The 19,622-nt window shown below is 40.4% G+C and overlaps 1 protein-coding gene across 1 annotated transcript in view; it reads left to right on the top strand.

The window, feature by feature from the left end:
* The window catches only part of CPNE4 (copine 4), a gene marked incomplete at both ends in the record, with an annotated part of 194,451 nt that extends 174,829 nt beyond the window's left edge, over nucleotides 1-19,622 (top strand). Inside the window, 4 exons of the mRNA XM_082499431.1 lie at nucleotides 5,652-5,703; nucleotides 10,211-10,344; nucleotides 12,568-12,804; nucleotides 19,491-19,622. Coding sequence (XP_082355557.1) covers nucleotides 5,652-5,703; nucleotides 10,211-10,344; nucleotides 12,568-12,804; nucleotides 19,491-19,622 — 555 coding nt within the window. The remainder of the gene's footprint in view (nucleotides 1-5,651; nucleotides 5,704-10,210; nucleotides 10,345-12,567; nucleotides 12,805-19,490) is intronic.

Raw genomic sequence — 19,622 nt, 5'->3', positions numbered from 1 at the left:
ATTTCTTAGCAGGCAGAACTCAAAGGAGTTGAAAAACCACACAGCAGCACAAAACTTACTGTTAAAATGAAAAGAAAGTTAGAATTGTGTCAGCCCCATGACAGGTGTATTGTCAATAATGAAATGTTCTTTCCTAAAGAAGAATTGCAGGCTGACGCCTGAACAGGTATGAAACAACCTGCAGTTTGTTTTAAGACAGTCCTGGTTAATTCTGCATTTTTAATGAAAGCTTCATTCACTGCTTATGCTGGGAAGAGTTGCTGGAGAGAACCTCACTGCAGTTACAGAAACAATAAAGCATCTTTAGGACCTTAACCTGCACTGTCTGGTTTGCTGGGCAGGTAAGGGACTTGAAAAGTGCCGTGGTCTTTGTGATTCCCGCACTTTGCAGGAGCCTGAGGACAAAAACATACGCAAACCTGACAAATAAGAACCAACACAAGGATGTGTAAGAGACCAAGGGGAAAAACAGAATTTGTCACCTTGTCCACACAACCTGGATTTAGACATGGAAACTGGGCAGCATGCTCAAAAATCGAGTACAAAGGAAAATAAATGGCCAAGCCTTGCCAAGCAGAAATGTCTACAATGTGGTCTTAGCCAGAGACACAAGCTGTCCAGCTCCCAAACTATTTGATTAATGAGCATTCTGAAAATAATAGCTTTTGAGCAATGTTTTTTTCAATTTGTTAGTCTTAAGCTTTTGCAAAATATGCAGACATTACATATTTAATTTTCGGACTGGCAGTGGCTTAATAGCATTCAATTTATTCACAGATAAGTGCTAAACATTGTGCATTGCAGCATTTATGCTTGTATGCATCTATTGTTCATGGATTTTTGACAATCTCTATTTAAATTAGTCAGAAAGTGTTCCTAAACATGGCTGAATTTGTCAGATTGTTTGTCAAGTAGTTCCAGGACCATCACCATAGAGGTTTCTGGAAAACTGCAGCTATTTGGGACAGGGAACTTAATTTAATGAGTTCAACAATCTAGAGAGGGATAAAAAGATTACTAATTTTTGGAATTGAGGCATCCATATTCAGCATTTGCAAAATGAAAAAAATGTGGTTTCTAAGTCAAAGCCACTTTTATTTAAAAAATTGAAGTTCAGTTACAGTAAAAAAGGTTTAAAAAATGTGGAGGCCAAAATAGAATAACATGTTTCAATGCAACTTAAATAAAATGCATTTGTAGAGTCCTAAAGCTTTCCAGCAATATGCTTTATATTTTGTGGGTTTTTATTATTTGTCACATTCCTAGGTAGGGGTTTTGTTGGTGTTTTGAGGTTTCTATCTGAGTCCAGAAGACTTTTTTTTTTAAGAAATCTCAAAAATTCTTATGAATTAGTAAATTATCCTTTCTTTTCAGCCTGAATTAGAAACCTATTTAGCAAGGGACATGCTATGAGGATGAATTTCATTACATCCCAATGAAAGGTAAATAAGTTACCTGCTATCAAGGTGACTTTTCTACTAAGCTGGTCATAAGTATGTGAAGGTATGGTTATGATTCCTGCAAGAGTCTCATGGGTGCCATCACATTGATGGACAACCGCCTTTCTGTATGCAGGTGCTTGTCACTGTGTATGTGCAGGCAATGGAGGCACTGTACAGTGGTAAAAAATATTTTACTATAATCTCCCTTAGCAAAAATATTTTAGACCATTTATTTAGTTGATATATCCTCAGATATGCTGCTGTTGTAATCTACATCACGACGAATGGTAGAGCTACTTATATTTGCTTGTTAAAAACCTTGGTGAAATTACCTGAGAAATAATACATTCCTGGTGTGGGAAGTTCCTGGACATCTGTGTTTTAATAATCCCACATCCATGATGGTATCTGCTAAATAATTTATCTGGAGACCTGCAAATGGAAAAGATTAATACATAGCCAAGTGCAAGTAAATGTCCTTAGTTAGAGGCTTTGAGTGGTGTTTTGTGCATCAACCCAGATAATGCCACGCTCATTATACGTAATCACCTCTGCGCTTCAGAATTTCTCTCTCCTTTCTCTTTATGGATTGATTTTATGGATTGATGTTAAGAGAGAGGAGGAGGGCTGAGCATAGAGCCAGCTACATATTCAAAACTTAACCCAGGGTCTGTGGCACGGTTCTGCAAGGATGTTCCTTATTGTGAAGCTGACTTCCACCACGGACCATGGTCTGAAGTTCTCTGCAAAGTTCACTGTGCCAGGTACCAGTGTAAAGCAGTCATCCTGTGTTTGTGTGGGCTGACATATTCCAGGATTTCCTGACTGTTATATTGATCCATCATAAAAATTACCCTAGTAGGTTGTATAAACAAGCTTGTTTCTGAACAGCCAAGTGTCTCGTTATGTTTCCCCTGAGGATTCCCAGTCTTCAGCATCTTAGATGTTCACACTTTTGCCTCTTTTTCCCCATTAGCTTATTAGTTCTGGGAGTGCGTGAGGGCTGTGTCATTCAGTATCAGAAAGATGCCATTTAATATACCAGCTTTTGGTCCTCTGTCATCAGCACAGTTTGCTTTTCAGTCATAAAAGCCCTTGCATCTTTAATAAAGAAAAGAAAAGAAAAGAAAAGAAAAGAAAAGAAAAGAAAAGAAAAGAAAAGAAAAGAAAAGAAAAGAAAAGAAAAGAAAAGAAAAGAAAAGAAAAGAAAAGAAAAGAAAAGAAAAGAAAAGAAAAGGAGGGAGGGTCATTAACTTGCACTGTTTTGAAAACTAAAGCATTGCATAATTGATCCAAACCACCTTTTGACATGGTTGGGCTTTACACGGAGTCCTATTAGGTAGATGCCCGGGTTTGGTAAGGCCTTCAGTACATCTCATGTGCCTGAAGTCTCTGGCTGGTTTGGACCCTCTTGAATTCTGGCCATGACAGGGGAGACAGCATAGGGGCAGGTTGAAGCACAGCTGGGTTTACTCACCTGAGTGGGGAATGAGTTCTTGGCATTTGGAGAAACTCTGCTTTAAAAATACCTGCTGTTGGCTTGCCTCAGGTGATGATTTCCTGTTTGTGAGCCATCACTGACCTGCTCAAAGAACTTCTCTCCTTCACATTCTACTTTAATCTTGTTTAAATTGTGATACATTGTTCAGAGAGCACAGGAAACAACCCAATACTTCTACATTCATTGTGTTTCCTTTCCTGCCTTCAGGATAAATTTTAACACTGTTCTTGGTGAATCAGGATGACAGTGCATGAGGGTCACTTGCTTTAAGAGAACAGCAGCCATTGCTCAGACAATATTTTTTTTTTTTTGTCATTGTGCACACTTACTAAACTTGTGCTTTCCTTATAGGCCTGAACTGTTGTCTACATTTTTCTTAAATAATAGCCTGGGAGCCATAGCTCTGATCCAGAGAAGTTGTTTGTATAGTGTGATCCTGAAAGAGCTATAGCAACAAAAGCATCCCACCCATGCTTGCATGTAAGATTGAAATACTGTATTCATAGCTCTGGAAAAGAATCGTGGTACTCCTTTTGCTATAATTTCAAATGCATTCATAATAAAGAAATAAAATCACTGAAGAAGCGCAGTGTTGGAATAATCAGCCTGTAATACATAAAAATGCATCACCATCCTTGCTGCTCTTGAGATGCAGTTAACGCAAAATACAGAAAGCCTAAAGGAAGAAGAAAGGCTATTGAACAACAAAAAAAAATCATCAGTGAGTGAAAACTCACATAACCCTTCTTGACAGATGCAATTACCTTTGGCCTGCAGCTGGTCATGAGACTGGCAGATACCAGCTGGGCAAAGTGTGCCAAGAGACATACAGAGCAGCCAGTCAGAAGGGCTCTGGAGCACCTCTGAAGCGTATCTGACAGCCCTGCTCTTCTGTGCCTTCTCAGCGAGGAACATACATCGTGACTTTCTGCATTATCTTCCATGGCCGAGTAGGGTAGCCTGAATGGCCCACGTAAAACCCTTTGTAAGAGGCGATTGATGCTTGGTGTAGGCATAGCAAACTCCTGGCTGGGCTGAGCTGGCTGCAGATTCTTCAGTAATTTTTTTGCTTCAGTCCTTTCCCATCATGGTGGAAGTCCTTCTTTATTTAACCTCTTAATAAGTAATGGCAGGCATCACTGTGGTAAGCAAGGCCTGCGCGTGATGGAGAAATTTGATTTCTCTACGAGAAACTCCCTTTGGCAGTAATTAGCCAACTTGCACCACTTTGCCTTCACAGATGCTTCTCTGTAATCAGATATTTGATCTACGGGTCTATTAGTCATAGACCAATTTCTGTGCTGTGCTGTGAAGTCATCTAAACTAGCAAATATAACAGCGACATCCAACAAATAAATTTCTTTCTGCAAATAATCCAAGTTCCATTGTACAGGGAGTAAACACATTGCTTTCCGTATGACTAGGACTGTTGGCACTTCTGAAGGTTCTACAGAGATCTATAAAGTCTCAAAGGTGTGTAAGTAAAGTTAGCTATATAAATGCCTTCATTAATCTGGGATGATATACCTAAATTCAGCTTTAAATTATGCAAATCCCCCTCTTAACTCTCAGCCATATCCACTTTTTGCAAACCAAAATATATATCTTTATGTTGTGCATTGCAAAACAAAAGTTGGGCTTCATTCAAGACAATTAAAGACAAACAGGAGAATTAAGAGCCTGAGTTTCAGAGCTGAAGAGATTAAAAGGAATCAAGCCTTCTCAGTGATCAAAGAAAAGAGTAAAAAAAATCTGGATCAAATGCAGGCCAGAACAAACCTTAAAACCAGAAAGGAGCATCTGAAGAAAGTTTTAGTGCCCACAGATTTGTCTTGTGAATGCAGATCTGTAAGTGAAAGACAAATAGAGGAAGCCTGGAACCCGAGTCTTGCATTATCTGTGCATATGGAGTCTTGTATTATTTTCCCAAGCCAATAAAGATACAATGCCTTGTTTTTATAAAAAATCAGCAACTTTTTTTGTATTCATAGTCATTTCTCCTAGCAAATACCTCTAAAGTATTTTATTACAGGCAGATTTAGAGAGAGAGAGAATGGGACAGTCACTAAATTTGAGGAAAAACAAGAGTCTTCAGGTTTTTTCTTATTAATTTCCCCCCAGCCTAGTCTAATTTCTTAACCATCTTAGACTCCTTATATTTCATACGTTATCATACACAGTGGGTTTGGGTGACTGCCTTGATCTCATTGGAGAATAAATTATTAACCAGTAATCCCATGGCCTTCGAATGAGGAACTGTTCACCCATGGGAATGCCGGATTCAGAACGGGGCTGAGCTTGTGCTGTCAGTGCTGTATCACAACCTGCTTTCTCTCTCCTACAGCCTGAGATGCTGAGCTAGGGAGAGCTGGCGTTTTTATCTCCTCAGCAATAGATCCCTCCTCTGTGCCTGGCACTGATAGCCCAACCCTGACACCACATTTATGTGATTTCTCATGTACTTTGGTGTTTTTTCTTTGTGCTGTTTTTTCTTGGGTTTGTTGTTGTTATTGACAAGTTTGATTCCAGTTTTGTTACCTTGTTTCTGCAGGGAGTTCCAGCTGGGACTGTATTTCACACTTAATGGCTGAAAGCTTGAAAGATCTTTGGTTTAACACAGAAAGAATGTAAAGCGGGTTTAACCGCAAGTCCTCTTGGAATAATTTTTCTGACTATAGTCGTCTTCTCTTCTTTCCATTTATCTGCAGGTGTCTCATGATTTTGCAATCAATTTCAATGAAGACAACCCAGAATGTGCAGGTAACACCCACATGAGGACGGGCTACTGTGTTTCCTCTGTGTGCGAAATGTGCTTCTATTTTATATTGTATCCCCTGGGTATTGTTTAAACTGGTTTTTAAAGAAAGCAGCTGGGATTTTCAAAACCTGACAGACTCCAAGCCACCAGGCTTAGCTTTAGAAACCTTAGGAATTGGCACAGATTGATTTCTTGAAAAACGGGTCCCTTTGAAAGTACACCATATTGAACCTTCAGCACTTGAACTTCTCCGTGTCACTAGCATTTCTGAAAACAAAAGCCGTGTTTTCTAGATTCATTCCAGATCTTCGGCTCCAGCAATATCAGAGGTTGTCCAGCTAAGAAGGGCAGGATGTGCAAAAGCAGGCCATGCACCTCTGTGATCAAAGACTGCCTCTCTGTAGATCCAGTTCTTTGGCCAGATCTGTAGCAACAGAAGCCTGCTGCAAATCAGCCCAGCGATGTCCAACACCAAAGGCTCAGGGCAGCAGCTGAGGACTACTGTGGTGGAAGGGAACACACTTCCATGACAGTGAATGCAGCAGGACGCTGCTTTAACACAGCAGAAGATACTGGTGTGTTCCAGCAACAATCACTAATCCTCGGTATTCAGAGGCCAGATTCAAGTAGCAAATCTTGCTCTATGTCTTGTATTTGTAAGTGAGGTCTGCAGTGACTGATGCTGTCTTTCTAGAATCTCTTGCCACAATTCACACATTTTGTAAAAGGTGAAAATTACGGGACAACAATCTCTAAACAGTCAACAAGTAATCCCAGACTAACACTTATTTGGGAGTCTTGGTCAGATGATCATTTCTGTCTAAAATCCACAGGTTTTCATTCTTCCTTATCCTTCTGCTACCTTCCAAACACTGAAACTGGTGTTTCAGAATGCTTTTCCTGTTCAGTTTTCTAGCTGCTCCGTTCAGCCCTTCTCAGGCTTATTAGTGGCTTGATTTCAGGCATAGTCAGTGGAATACGTTCAGGGTGAGAATTAAGATGCCAAGAAATGAAGCAAGGAAAACAAGATAGGACAAGCAATGCGAAGGAAAGAAACATTAAAAGAATTTAGAGTTCATGCATCTTAAATGCAAGACCTCTGGTTTCGGTTCAGTGGACATTCCTGCTTTGTTGTTGCGCTTGGATTGTTGGACTGCCCCAGCCTCTGCAGGTCATATGTTTGAAATGTAATTGGGCATAAGTCAGCTGCTTGATGTGTTTACACAGCTTTTTACATTGCTTTTATGGAGTTAAAAGAAGCTGAAATTATATGTATGCATCTAGATGTGCCTGTGAGCCACCATAAAGTTGAGATTTTAGTCACAGTGAGAGTGGGGGGTTGACGTGGGGAAGCAAAACAGACCTCAGAATTTTGTCTGGACCATCATATTTTAAAACGTAGTTGACTTGTCTGCTTCTGAACACAGACATATTGACATCTACACAGGGCCTGATCTGTTTAAAACACCATAGTTAACAATGGTCAGTATTAGGTGATAACATATTATGCCTGTAGTGTTCAAATGTAGATTTCTTTACAGTTTAAATGCATTTCTGACCTTCTGTGTACCTCAGAAAAAAAAGTCCTAGCACTTTATGCAAAGAACACGTTTTTCAATCCCCCTCTGCTGCCTCTTTTGAGTCGAAGGCTGATTCTTTTATCACGTTGACATTGTTACGTAATGATTTGTATTGATTGGTACTTGAAAAGGCTGTCTCATCTATATAATGCCAGCAGCAGGTCAGAGGGTGGACAGACAAACCCTCTGCAAGAACTTACTATCCATACCATGCTATGTATGCAAAATAAAATGTAACGATGGTAATGTGAGAAGGTTAAAAAAAATGGAAGGAGCTGCTCTATGAGCTTTGTGTTGGCTTATGTCACTTATATTTGTTATGTATTTAAACTTTATTTGGTTCTTTGCATAAGGATCAGTTATCTGATAAGTTAACCCATCACCTTAAAGGAGTTTTAGAGCTAAGAAGACATAAAAAAAGACAGTTGCAGCACAGAAGGCGGCCAGGGAAGAAGTTTTGCAGCAGTTGCACATGCACCTACAAGATATAAAAAGCACTTCTTTGTCCTAAATGATACCATTTAAAATAATATCCATCTGGATGAAAGCAAGAAAAGGAGACAGATCAGAAAACCTGTTGTTTAATCATCGGCTGCAGCTTGCTCATCACCTGCCTGTCATAGATGCTTGATTAGTTCCTACCGCCGATTGTTCTGTGATGTTTTCTAGATGCTCTCGCTGTATTAGGTGACACGGAGAGCAGTAACACCAGCATATCATGTGGAGAGTGGATGCAAGAGGGAGAGGGAGATAAAGTGCTTCATGGCCACACTAATTTTCCTTGTAATATTTAGCACACTTGCCAGAAAACAAAGGAAAATTGCAGAAGAGTATCTTGCTTTTGACCGAGAAACAGAGGCTGGATCCAATATTAAAAGTATGTGTCTAATTTGCTTTTGAGGAGTGAAATCCCTTTCTTTGTGGAAGTAGTGAGCTTTCACTCGCAGAAGGTAGTGTGAAGTAGCATGCTACATTGAATAAGGACCATGTATTGATATGAAGATCACTGAAATTCATAAAATACAGATACCTTCACCTTTTCTCCCCTATTACCATTTCCATTCTTGAAAATTTTAGTATTTATAGCCTTATATTTCGTATATATATACTATATTACATTTATAGTCTTATACAGTATTTAGTCTTTATTGTCTGAGGAAGAAAGTGACAACCTCTAATCTGAATGAATGCTTCTACACATGCATGCATTTTACATGCATGTAAAACCCATATATATATGCATACACTGGATTTCATCAGAGCTATTGCAAGTGGATTCCAATCAAAAATGTAAAGAGTTGAATTTTAAAGAAAAATGCACATTGGTTCTCCCTAAAATAAAGGGGTCAAAAAAAAGTAAGATACAAAGTAAGCCACTCATATCCTGTTGGATTTGTATATACAAGGACAGTAGATATTTCTAACAGATATTAATGTGAGATAGCAAACAAGAAATTATGTTTCTAGAACATGTTTCTTTCTAAGATGAAAGCAACTTTCTGACAGGAATCATGCTAAATCTGTGTGGAATGCAGGGAGTAAGGTTTATCTCATACTATTTTAATGCACAAGAAAAAAACTACAGTGTATCTTGTCATCAGCTTAGGGAAGATTTATGAGGCCTTCATGCAAGATCAGTAAGTATATGTAATGAAATCCTTAGCAAGTTTAAAATTGGGAGTCAACAAAAGGTCAGTTTTGCAATATGTAATTTAGTCACTGAAATTACCGAGGGAAATTTTGTAACATTAGTCTACATTTTAGCCAATCATAACTATAATTGGAGCTCGTTCTTTTGTCTATGAGCACTGCAATGGAAAATTATGTTTGCAACTATCCATAAAGAGAGAAGACTGCATTCTCCACCATTTTTTCACGGGAGGTTCAGGTGTACCATCGTAAAGCAATTACAACGCCCTGTGATTTGTTAGTAACGGGTCTGCACCCGTATATCCTGTAAACATGGTTGAGTAAAACCTCATGAGTGAGCTAGTCTCAGTGCAAACTGAAACTGGCTTAGGATCTTATTGAAGTCATTTTGTTCTTCAGCATCCATTACAAAGCTCTTCAGTCTATCACTTTAGACCTCTAATCCTTTAGGTCTAGTAAGCTGGGAGCTCTGAATGCAGAGGCTAACGTGCATCACTTCAAGAAATCCTTCTTCTCAGTGACTGAAAATACCAATTTCCATTCTGTGATCTGTCAAGTGTGTCAGCAGAAGTCTGTTCTCCCTGGTCTGGCTATATATCCTGAAATGAAAAAGCCAAAAATAGCTAGTTCTCCATCAAAACTTCTTGACTAAAGCTCATTTTTCTATAGACTGCAAAGCATTCTGCTGTTTCTTCCAAGATTTCATAGCTCTTGGTCATAGTCTAATTCAATCTGTGAGCAATTATGCAAATTCACCCTGAAAAATTATTTTCTTAGCACAGGGGAGTCAGGTATTTGCAACGATGTTTGAATTCCTTGACAGCTCTAGGTTGTAAGTACAAAGGGCAAATTCGTTGGTAACTACCATGATAAACAGAAATAAATATTTATCTGAAGAGGAGGAGAGAGAAGTGTTGAAGTGTTTTTAATTAGGGTCTACCCTTTTAGCATGAATCTTAGCTGTTGATCAGGAAGTGATCAATTACACCTTGAAGTGAGAAGGATGGAAGCTATTGCGTTGCAAGCTGATACCAGGAAAACAGGCATTAAAAGCTGCTGGGAAGGAGAAGCATGGTATACTGAATTATATATTACAAACTAGATTCAAGGCAGCTAGAGACAGCTTCTTGGAAATTATCTGAAGTTGTTAGTCCTTGCTAATCGTGTAATATTTTTTATTTATTCATTAAGAACCTGCCTTTTATTTACATTTTAAACAAGCGTGGTAGTGGTGATGTGCTCCACATTTATTCGCCTTTTGTGTGGCTTTTCATGCCAGGAATCCAAGGTGTTGTGGAGGCTTATCAGAGCTGCCTTCCCAAGCTGCAGCTGTATGGGCCGACAAACATTGCTCCCATCATCCAGAAGGTGGCAAAATCAGCATCCGAGGAAACCAATACCAAGGAGGCCTCGGTAAGGGCATATTGCTGTGTTTGGCTTTTTTCTTGTCGTGTGATGGATCCCTTGTAGGCCATCAAAACAAGGTCTTTTCATCTATGTGAATCATGCCTTCGCAGTTTTCACAAACTTCCCTCACAGAAGGCAGCTTGAGTCTGTGTCAGCTGGAGCGGTGTATCTAGCCTCGATGGCTTCGATAGTCACAACTTTCAACTCTTCCCCCGCTGTTCTGTTTCCTGCTTTTGGAGCTGTTTTACTGTGACACACCCAGTTCTTCACTGTGGAAACATAAATGGCACCGCTAAGGGTACAGAAATTTAGGGGCCAAGCTCTAAAGTGTTGATCGTACAAGAAGATGAGTTCAAATGTTTTCCTTCACAGACTACCCAATTTCAAGTCTCTAGCAGAGGCTGTACTACACCTTTTTAGTTCAACTAGGGGATTTTTTCAACCTGTGCAAATTGTAGTGATACAGTTTTCAATTTGCTATTACTGACATGGAGTATCCTGTGCCTTTTAGACATCAGGAGACAAGTCAGTGAGCCTGCATCTGGTACAAGACTCATGACAAATTTCGTGGGCTGAAAGACTTAAGCATAGATCATGTTTTAAACGTATGCCTTTGAAATGCATTAGGCTTATTTTTCTCCTGCCTTCCAGACAGAATGGGAGAAAGGGAGGATGAGACAATTGAAGAGAATATGTGAGCGAGTAGGTCTGAAACATTTTCAAGAGCAGTGCTGTGGGAGTAAACGATGTAAGAGAGAACTTGTACAGTGCAGCAAGAAAAATGCCTATGTATTGGAACAGAATAGAGCTGTTTGTTGGCATGCATCTCATCACCAGGCTTAGAGCTTTCTCTAAGCTTTCTTCATGCGCTGAGCCTTTTTTTAAGTCCTACTGAGGCAGCAGTTCCCAAACATTTCTGTCCATGAGTCTGGGCTTATGGTTGTCACTCCACCGCTGTTTCCAGGATCTTGATAGTATTTAGGGTCACAGTCCTAAACTGGGGAATTGCTAGGTTTGAATTTCGATACCCACCTAATCCTGAGGTGGCTCACTCTGTTCCCAGTGCTGCCTCTGAACTGGTATGTCATATCGAATAAGTTGCTTCATTCTTCTAAACCTAAGCTTCCCCTCTTTCTGTTTGAAAAACAAATTAATTTAAAGCATGAGTCTTCAAGATAAAGTTTTCTCCCTGTGTGTTCTGTTTTATTAATGGAAGGAGGTGTAGAACAGAATACTTTGAGTTTATGTAGCTGCATATACATAAACTTTAATGATGTTCGGTGTGTTGGTATTGCTCATACAGAGTGACCAAATTCTATGACCTGTTCATTTTTCCTATTAATGCACGTTTGTTAAATAACTCCAGCTGCCTAACAGTTCATAAAGGATCCTTGTAAGAGTCACTCTTCCCCATTACCAAGTGAAGATATGTTGTAGCCCATGATACCAGTTCAGTGGGCTTTGGAGTTTTGGGAAAGAAATGACAAGCGCATGAAATTGCTTGCTCTTCTTTGGAGAATGAGAAAACCTCTCTTCAGGGCTCTGTATGAAGTGTTTGAAGATGGATATATTCCTCCCTGTCATGTCCTTGCTTGCCTTAGGGACCCCATTACTCTGCAGAACACAGCAGACCTGCCATGGTGTGGAGCTTCTCCCACAGGCAGCAGTGGGTCACTCTCCAGTTTGCAGATGGCTGCACCCATCCCACTTGCCTGTTAGCAAAGCTCCTCTGCAAAGTGCTGTCATAACCTCCGTGACAGCTCTGCTACAGGCTTGTAACGCTTCAATACCCCATTCCTCCCTGCCTCCCACTGGTTCCCAAAGGGAAAAAAAATGTAATCGGAAACTGTCAGAAGAAGTGATTGTGCAGCAGATGGAAAACAGGGCTAGTGAGGATCTCAGGACTATTCCAGACTTCCCAGCCAAAGTCCTGACTCTCCCAGCCCTAGCAGCTAGAAACCCCCTTTTCTACACTGTGCATCCCTTGGCTCCCTCAGCTCCTGGAAATTACCTGAACTACAGCTAAGCTCCAGAAGAGAAGAAATTAGTAGCTGTAAGGAGGTTTGGATGGGAAATGCACTTAACCTTTGAGTCCCTATAAAGGCTCTCTTCTATTTACAGAAGTCCATAAGTGAGTTACCAGAAACACTTTTATACCGGAAAAGGGGCAAGCAGCTTTGGAAGATTAACTAATGATATAATTTTTCACTTCTTTTCCAACAAATTCAGCAATATTTCATCTTGCTGATTCTGACGGATGGCGTCATCACAGACATGGCTGACACCAGAGAGGCCATTGTCCATGCCTCTCACCTTCCCATGTCAGTCATCATCGTCGGGGTGGGGAATGCCGATTTTAGTGACATGCAGATGCTGGATGGCGATGATGGGATCCTGAGGTCTCCCAAGGGCGAGCCTGTGCTTCGAGACATTGTCCAGTTCGTGCCATTTAGGAACTTCAAGCACGTAAGCTGACTTTTCCATCCATTCCACAGAAGGGTGAATGTATATAATACATAGTGAAAGCTCCCCAGGGCTGGGCCTAACTTTGGATGGGGATGAAGTGTTTAGTAAACCTATGGCATTATTGTGTCAAAAATAGAAAAAAAAAAAAGAATACAGAATGAAATGCGCTCCATTAGTGAGATCATGAGGGTGGGGAAAGAAAAGATGGGGCAGAATCCATGTGCTTCTTGTGGTGCCAGTCCTTCCCTCCATTTTCTCCCTGAATTCAGTTTGGTTGCCCTCCCTGACAGATTTTTCCTTGTGTCTCTTTTCCATTCTGTTCTATTAGGACTACTGTATTCTGCTTTCCCTCCCTTCATTTCCACAGGCAGCTGAAATGGCTGTGGATTTGTACTCACAGTGTTCCCCAGGGGCATGTTTCCTTATTGAAATTTAGGTCCCTAAGTTCTCAAAGGCACGACTATCCACCCACAGCATCCTGGTTGCCTCCAAACCCTCTACCCAAATTCTGTACAAGAACAAATCCAACAAAGTGCTGTTACTAAGAGCCTCTGCGTGCCCTCAGCACAGTTCCCTCCTGAGCCCAGCATGGAGTAGGAGACACTGTGTAGGAGAGGAAGGGATAGACCCAGCATTAAACTGCCAAACCTGAAATAATCCCTTGGCCACGTACTTTACTCCTCAGTCACCTGCCCTACGTTGCAGCATCTGTCCCAGGGACTTTTTCAGCAGCTGTGTAGAGAGTGTTCACCCACAGAAGGAGCTTTCCCACACACGCCGGGTTTGTCAGCATCCTTTTTCTCCTTATGGAGGCATGAAATGGCCGTTGTATTCCTCTGAGATATTGATCACATCCCTTTCCCTCTGGTTTTCCCTCTTTCTCTCCCTTCCTTCCCCTCTTCCCTTCTGTTATATTTAAGTAGTTCTCCGGACTGTTTTTCACTCACCTGTGTCTAGGAAGGATATCCTTAATATTTTATTTGAAATTTCTTTACTGCACAGCCTAACTGACTCATTCTCCTCATGACATTGTCCTTTCCAATCTGCTCTTTTACACTAGTGATCCTTAGATCTAGATTTTTCACACAGAAGTTTTCAGTTCTGTGTTGGTTTTGGTCAGTGTATGTGTTTGCAGTGCTTACAGTTCTTTAGTTTTTCTAGGCTTTTCATTACCACAGGAGACTTTTTTCTTTTTGCTACTTCCAAAATACCTTCATTTTATTTTCCTCTTCTCAAGAGTTGTTCTTTTTTCTCTCTTCAAAATATAATCTGGCCATGTTTGTCTTAGACAGACACATTCTTACTTTCACAAACCCTACTGAGGAGTAAAAGAAACAGACTTGTTCCTTTTTTTCCTCTACCTTTATGTAAAGAATGGATCCTCATAGGAGGTAAAACTCACCTTGTATTATAGGTTTTGTGACACCATGCCAAATGACTGCAGATCTGCCACTAATTGTAGATACATGCATTTCTATGTTGACAGTGCCACTCAGTCACCTGTCTGCGGGAACGAAGTATGAGCACAACCTGCTCATAGCCTGCGATTCTCCATCAGATAATCACAAGTGCGTAGTGCTGCACTGTAGTCTATTGTAAAAGTGTTGAGAGGCGAGTTATTTATGGGCTCGTGCTAGACCTACTTTCAATTAGTTGAAAATATGTTTCTGCAAGGAACCGGCAAAGCCAGCTGCATTTGGTATTTTTAGTTGCATTTTGTGATTTTATAACAAAGTTGAAATCATCCTTGATTGAATAGATTAACGCTGACAGTTGCAGTTCTGGGCACTGAATATATTGTGCCTCTGGTGTTAACTCATGAGTGAGTATATGTGTGATTTTAATTGCTAGCATTGGTCAAATGGCAAGCATGTATTATTTTTAGCTGGTTTAGATTAACTTCCCCAGTACTGGGAGAGGATAGCAGTCTTAAAAATTTATTGCTCCTGTTAAATAGTGATATTTTTCTCCCCCTTTCACTCAGTAGCAGAGATAATATAGATGTAGAGATAGATCATGTATTTGCTATATCAAAAAAGTCAATATATCTTATGCAACTTGATATTTAGTCTGTTTATTGTGATCCTTCAGCGTTTCAACAAATGTCAGTGTAATGGATGAGTGCCCTTAACAATAGCCACTTCTGGTTGAATTTCTTTATTGTCATATCTCAAATAATATCTCTCTCTGAGCAAAGTGACATTCACAGCTATCTTGCTTACTTATCCAGAGCAGAAACAAAAGACTATGCCTTTTGCATCAACTAGTGAAATAATTTTTCGTGATAGAAATGAGTGTGATGTTTTGATTCAAACTTATTTTTTTTCCCCACAGAAAAATGCAGATTTAACCCATTTGGGAGATTTTTGTCAGATCAGTTCTGATCGCACACAAGAATTACCATAAATCAGCATATTACATTTAACAGCTTTAAGTAAAAGATGTATTTAGTTAAAAATTACATCCCTTTTGTCAATGTACCTTGTTTTGGTATTTAGGATGTTCAACTACTAAGCAGAAAAAAAAAAGCTGAAGGATCTTTTTAGAAAGACTACAAATCAAGTTGTATAAATCGAGTATTTATTTATGCCTAAATCTGTATTACCTCCACTACTGATGGAAGGAGGAAGAAAATGTTATTTGTGAGCAATTTTTTTTTTTTTTTTTCTGGAATAGTAGACCAAAACTCATTTAGAGTCAACCCAAACAATATTTTTTTTCATTACTTCAATTTTCAGGTCAGCCTGGAAGTCAAAATCTTGTATCTATTCAAAGAGATCAAAAATAATATACCCAAAAGCTGCCCCTGTGAGAAAATTGAAAGGAGGGAGAAGGAAGGCGTAAAAATAACCTACAGAGTGAATCCCTTTTATTTTATAAGTTTGACTTCAGAGAAGGTTCTGATCCTGCACGGCACTTATACAGGCATTTAACACATTTCAATTACTTACAATTATTCACATACCTAAAACCTCATACCCACTTCAATGTTTTACTGTCTCAAAACCCAATGTAGACAGAAATACTCATTGTAAGGGTTTAGTCTCCTACATGATGTAGTGTATCAGGAGTACTTCAGTAAAACATCTTACCTTTTTGACTCTCTCTTTAAGGAATATCTTTGAAGGTATCAAGATAACAATAACAATTGTAATGATTCTTGGCAAATCCTGTAGTTTCAGAGGCCTGATAAAATCAAGGTAACCATTACTGTCTAAAAAAATGTCCCATTGTATAGTGGGTGACATATGCAATTGACTACAGGGAAACATAACAAAGGGAAAATATTTTCCCTGAACCCAAGTGAATTTCTTCTCTCTATAATTATCACCACTCCAGCAATGTGAGTGTCCTTCACCTGAAACTGTAGAACAGTGATGCTCACAATCACTGAAATGCAGTTGAAGAAAATCACCTGTCTCAGTCCATTCACAGTCATATTTTAAGAGCTGAAATTATCTGCCTTTACGATGCATGATATATTTACTGTGCACAAATCTGATGCCACAGGTAGACTGTATTGCACTCTGCATTGTATTTAATCATAAAGGCTAACGACTGTGACTTAATTACACATATATCACAAATGAGTGCGGAAAGCACAGCTCTTAACCACTGCAAGGAGCAATATTTTGCACTATGCATTGCAATTAAAGATTAAGCATGGTGAAGCTATAGAACTGAATCAACAGTCATTTGTAATATACACTAATTATCATCACAGGGGATTATTTTCCTGCTGCTGGCTGATCTGATTGTTGTGTATTAGCCACCAGTTCAGAACTATTCATCTTGAGGTGTTTATTGCTAGGATGCTCTTCAAGCATAGCAGTTAAACAACAGAGAAAACATTACATTACAAAACAAAACATTAATATACCATCTATGTTAAAAATCCAGCAAAGATAAGTCTTACATAGCACTGCTGAACTGGGACTGGGTTTTAGCTCAGAAGTTCCTGTGTCTGATTCATACTTATACAAATGCTGCTTTGCACCATCAGGTCTAGAAGTGAAGGTGGTTTACCACCACAAAAGTACGTAAGGTGCAGGTGACCTGAACCATCAGATAGGAGGACACCCCTAGACCCAGTTTCAGGATGCTCCCTACTAGAAAGAGCCCCAGGACCAACACACATCACTGTGCATAATGAAACTCTGTAATGCAACGGTTGCCCATGTTCAGATTGAAGCACGGAGTCAAGCCCCCTGGCCCAGGGCAACCCTGTGTTGGGCCAAACGTAGCCTGTGGGCACAGTAAATGTCTTTGCTTAAGCCTCAGTGAAAGGCTTTTTACTTCACATGCACGCTGCGCAAGGAGTGTGTAGCGCAGTTGACTCTTCAAGTGGGGGTGATTCAGCCGTGCGTCTGAGCCCTGACAGAGCCTGTTCTAGAAGGGCTGACCCTTCACTCAGGAAGAATGGATGTGGCATCAGAAGAGAGAGGAGCTGCGATGGGAGGATGATGCAGAGAGATGAGTGTTGGCCCAACTCTCAGACATGTGGACTCCATGTGATCCAGTGAAGATGGTGGCAAGGTCTCCTGCCCAGCATTTTTAAAAACAGAGCAGAGTGAAGTTTCCTGATTGCTAGGGCTTGTGTGTGCAGCGATGGCCCCAGGAATCTTCCCCCACTCCCTGTTTTTAACTCTTTACATAAAGTTGTATTTTTGGTGGGAAGGCACAGAGGCAGGCTAAGGTACACACAGCTCTGGCACGCTGGGAAGGAGATTAAAAAATTCTCAGTAGCAACACAGAAATCAGCCATTTGCCTGACTCCAAAGTGTATTTTCTGCTGATTTCAGTGAAAACAGGTTTAGGCAAGAACAGGATAACTGTGGAAAAACATGCATTTCACTTTGAAGGATTAAAATAAATGGGTTCTGTTACTGTGTAACACCTGAGAACAGTTGCTGCATTGTCAGGCAAAGTATGGGCTCTGCTTTGCCAGTTTGTTCATGCAGAAATGTTTCGGGCTTTTTTGCCTGCACAAATATTTTAGTATAAATGTCACAGTAGGGAAACAGTGGTTCATTCTATTCCTTACTAATCGCATATGTGACTCAAAATACCAAAATACAAAGAGTAGTTTTGTTTCTAGTTTGTCTAGCATTATCTTTGCATTTGTAGTATTGTTACATTTGCTACTGGAATTTATAATAGCCCAGGGGCTTTTTGCACCCCTGGATTAGCTTACCTATGAATAGTTTACCATTTACATCCTATGCAAGCCTAATTTTAAGACTCTGGAAGGATAAGGATCCCACCCTATTAACAGAGTAGGGCAATAAACAGTCAATACGACTACTTTGTGACATGGTAGTTTTGAAACTGGCTGACAATATTACAGACAGTGAGGAGGGAAGTGTTCGTTGGTGTGGGAAAAAGTACTTGGTGTGCAGAAGAAATGTGACCCAGCCACCGGTTGAGGAATTCCCATGCATCATCTGAGCTGCAGTGTGTGATCCATATGTGCTCCATCTGGAGATAAACACATTAGTTTAATCTTCTCAAACTGATATTTAAGCATTTGCGTTTTTAATGCATTTTTGTGGTGAGCTCAGAGGGAACTGGTTGAGGAATTCCTGTGCATCATCTGAGCTGCAATGTGTGATCCATGTGTGCTCCATCTGGAGATAAACACATTAGTTTAATCTTCTCAAACTGATATTTAAGCATTTGCATTTTTACTGCATTTTTGTGGTGGACTCCGAGGGAACACGATCAGGCAAGGCTGGCTCCGGGGGGGGGTGGAATCAGCTCTACCCAAATACTTAGAAACGAGCAAATCCAAAACACGAGGCAGGAAGGTGCTATTGAGCCGCATGGCAGCACAGGAGCCCAGTTCTGTCACTGCTGAATACGAGGGCTGAGGGAAATCCCTGCGCCACGTGCAGGTAGCAGTTGCCCACAAAACATCCACAGGCCCCCTGTTAAAAATGAAGCATTGTCATGTGTGAGGCAGCAGCTGTGTGCCATCAGCGGAGGGCATGGTTTCTCATTGCACTGAGGGGGTAGCGCACCTCCCTGCCTGTGGCGAAAGCCAGTGGCCATCTCTATACCCATCTCTACATTTCAGGCTCATCAGTTCTTAAGTCTGGTTGACATCCACCATTTAGACATTGCAGGAAGAGCTTTAAAGCCTGCACAAGGCCTAGGATTGAAGCTTTCTCATGGCCATGGTTTCATTGCAATGAAAACAAAAATATTTTTTATTGAATTAAAAAATTCCCCAGCCATTAAAACACCATGTCAGATACTGAAGAGCAGAATGGTGATGAAGGCCTCCCTTTTACAGTGATGTCCATTCACATTCACCTTGAAGCTCTGCAGGGTTCCTCACTGAGTACAGATGAATGAAGTCTTTGCAACCCTTTTCATTGTGATATGGTGCTCTCCCAGGGTGCAGGGAAGTTCAGTTACCCTCAACTTAAAATAGGCCAAATGGACCTGAAAAACATGCAGAGCGCTTTTGGCTTTAGCGTACTTTCAGGCAGCTACACCTACAAGCCCAAACTGACTCACAATATGAGCTTCCAGCAATAGTGCCACTCACTTGGAGTCTTTTTTGCCTTCCATTTCTGTACCATACTTCCTACCTTGACCTCATGGCACCAATGCCTGTAGAAACCATGGCACTTCTAGCACAGAGACAGGTTAACACTTGTGTTTTCTACCATTTCCTGCAGGCATCCCCAGCTGCTCTAGCAAAAAGCGTTTTGGCTGAAGTTCCAAACCAAGTCGTGGACTATTACAATGGCAAAGGGATAAAACCAAAATGTATGTCAGAGTACGAGTCTTCCAGGACACTAGCTCCATGA

Source organism: Vanellus vanellus, assembly GCF_965231255.1.
Source record: "Vanellus vanellus genome assembly, chromosome: 2".
Classification (NCBI taxonomy): Eukaryota; Metazoa; Chordata; class Aves; order Charadriiformes; family Charadriidae; genus Vanellus; species Vanellus vanellus.
Note: the sequence above shows the minus strand (reverse complement) of the source record. Positions and strands in the feature narration are given on the sequence as shown.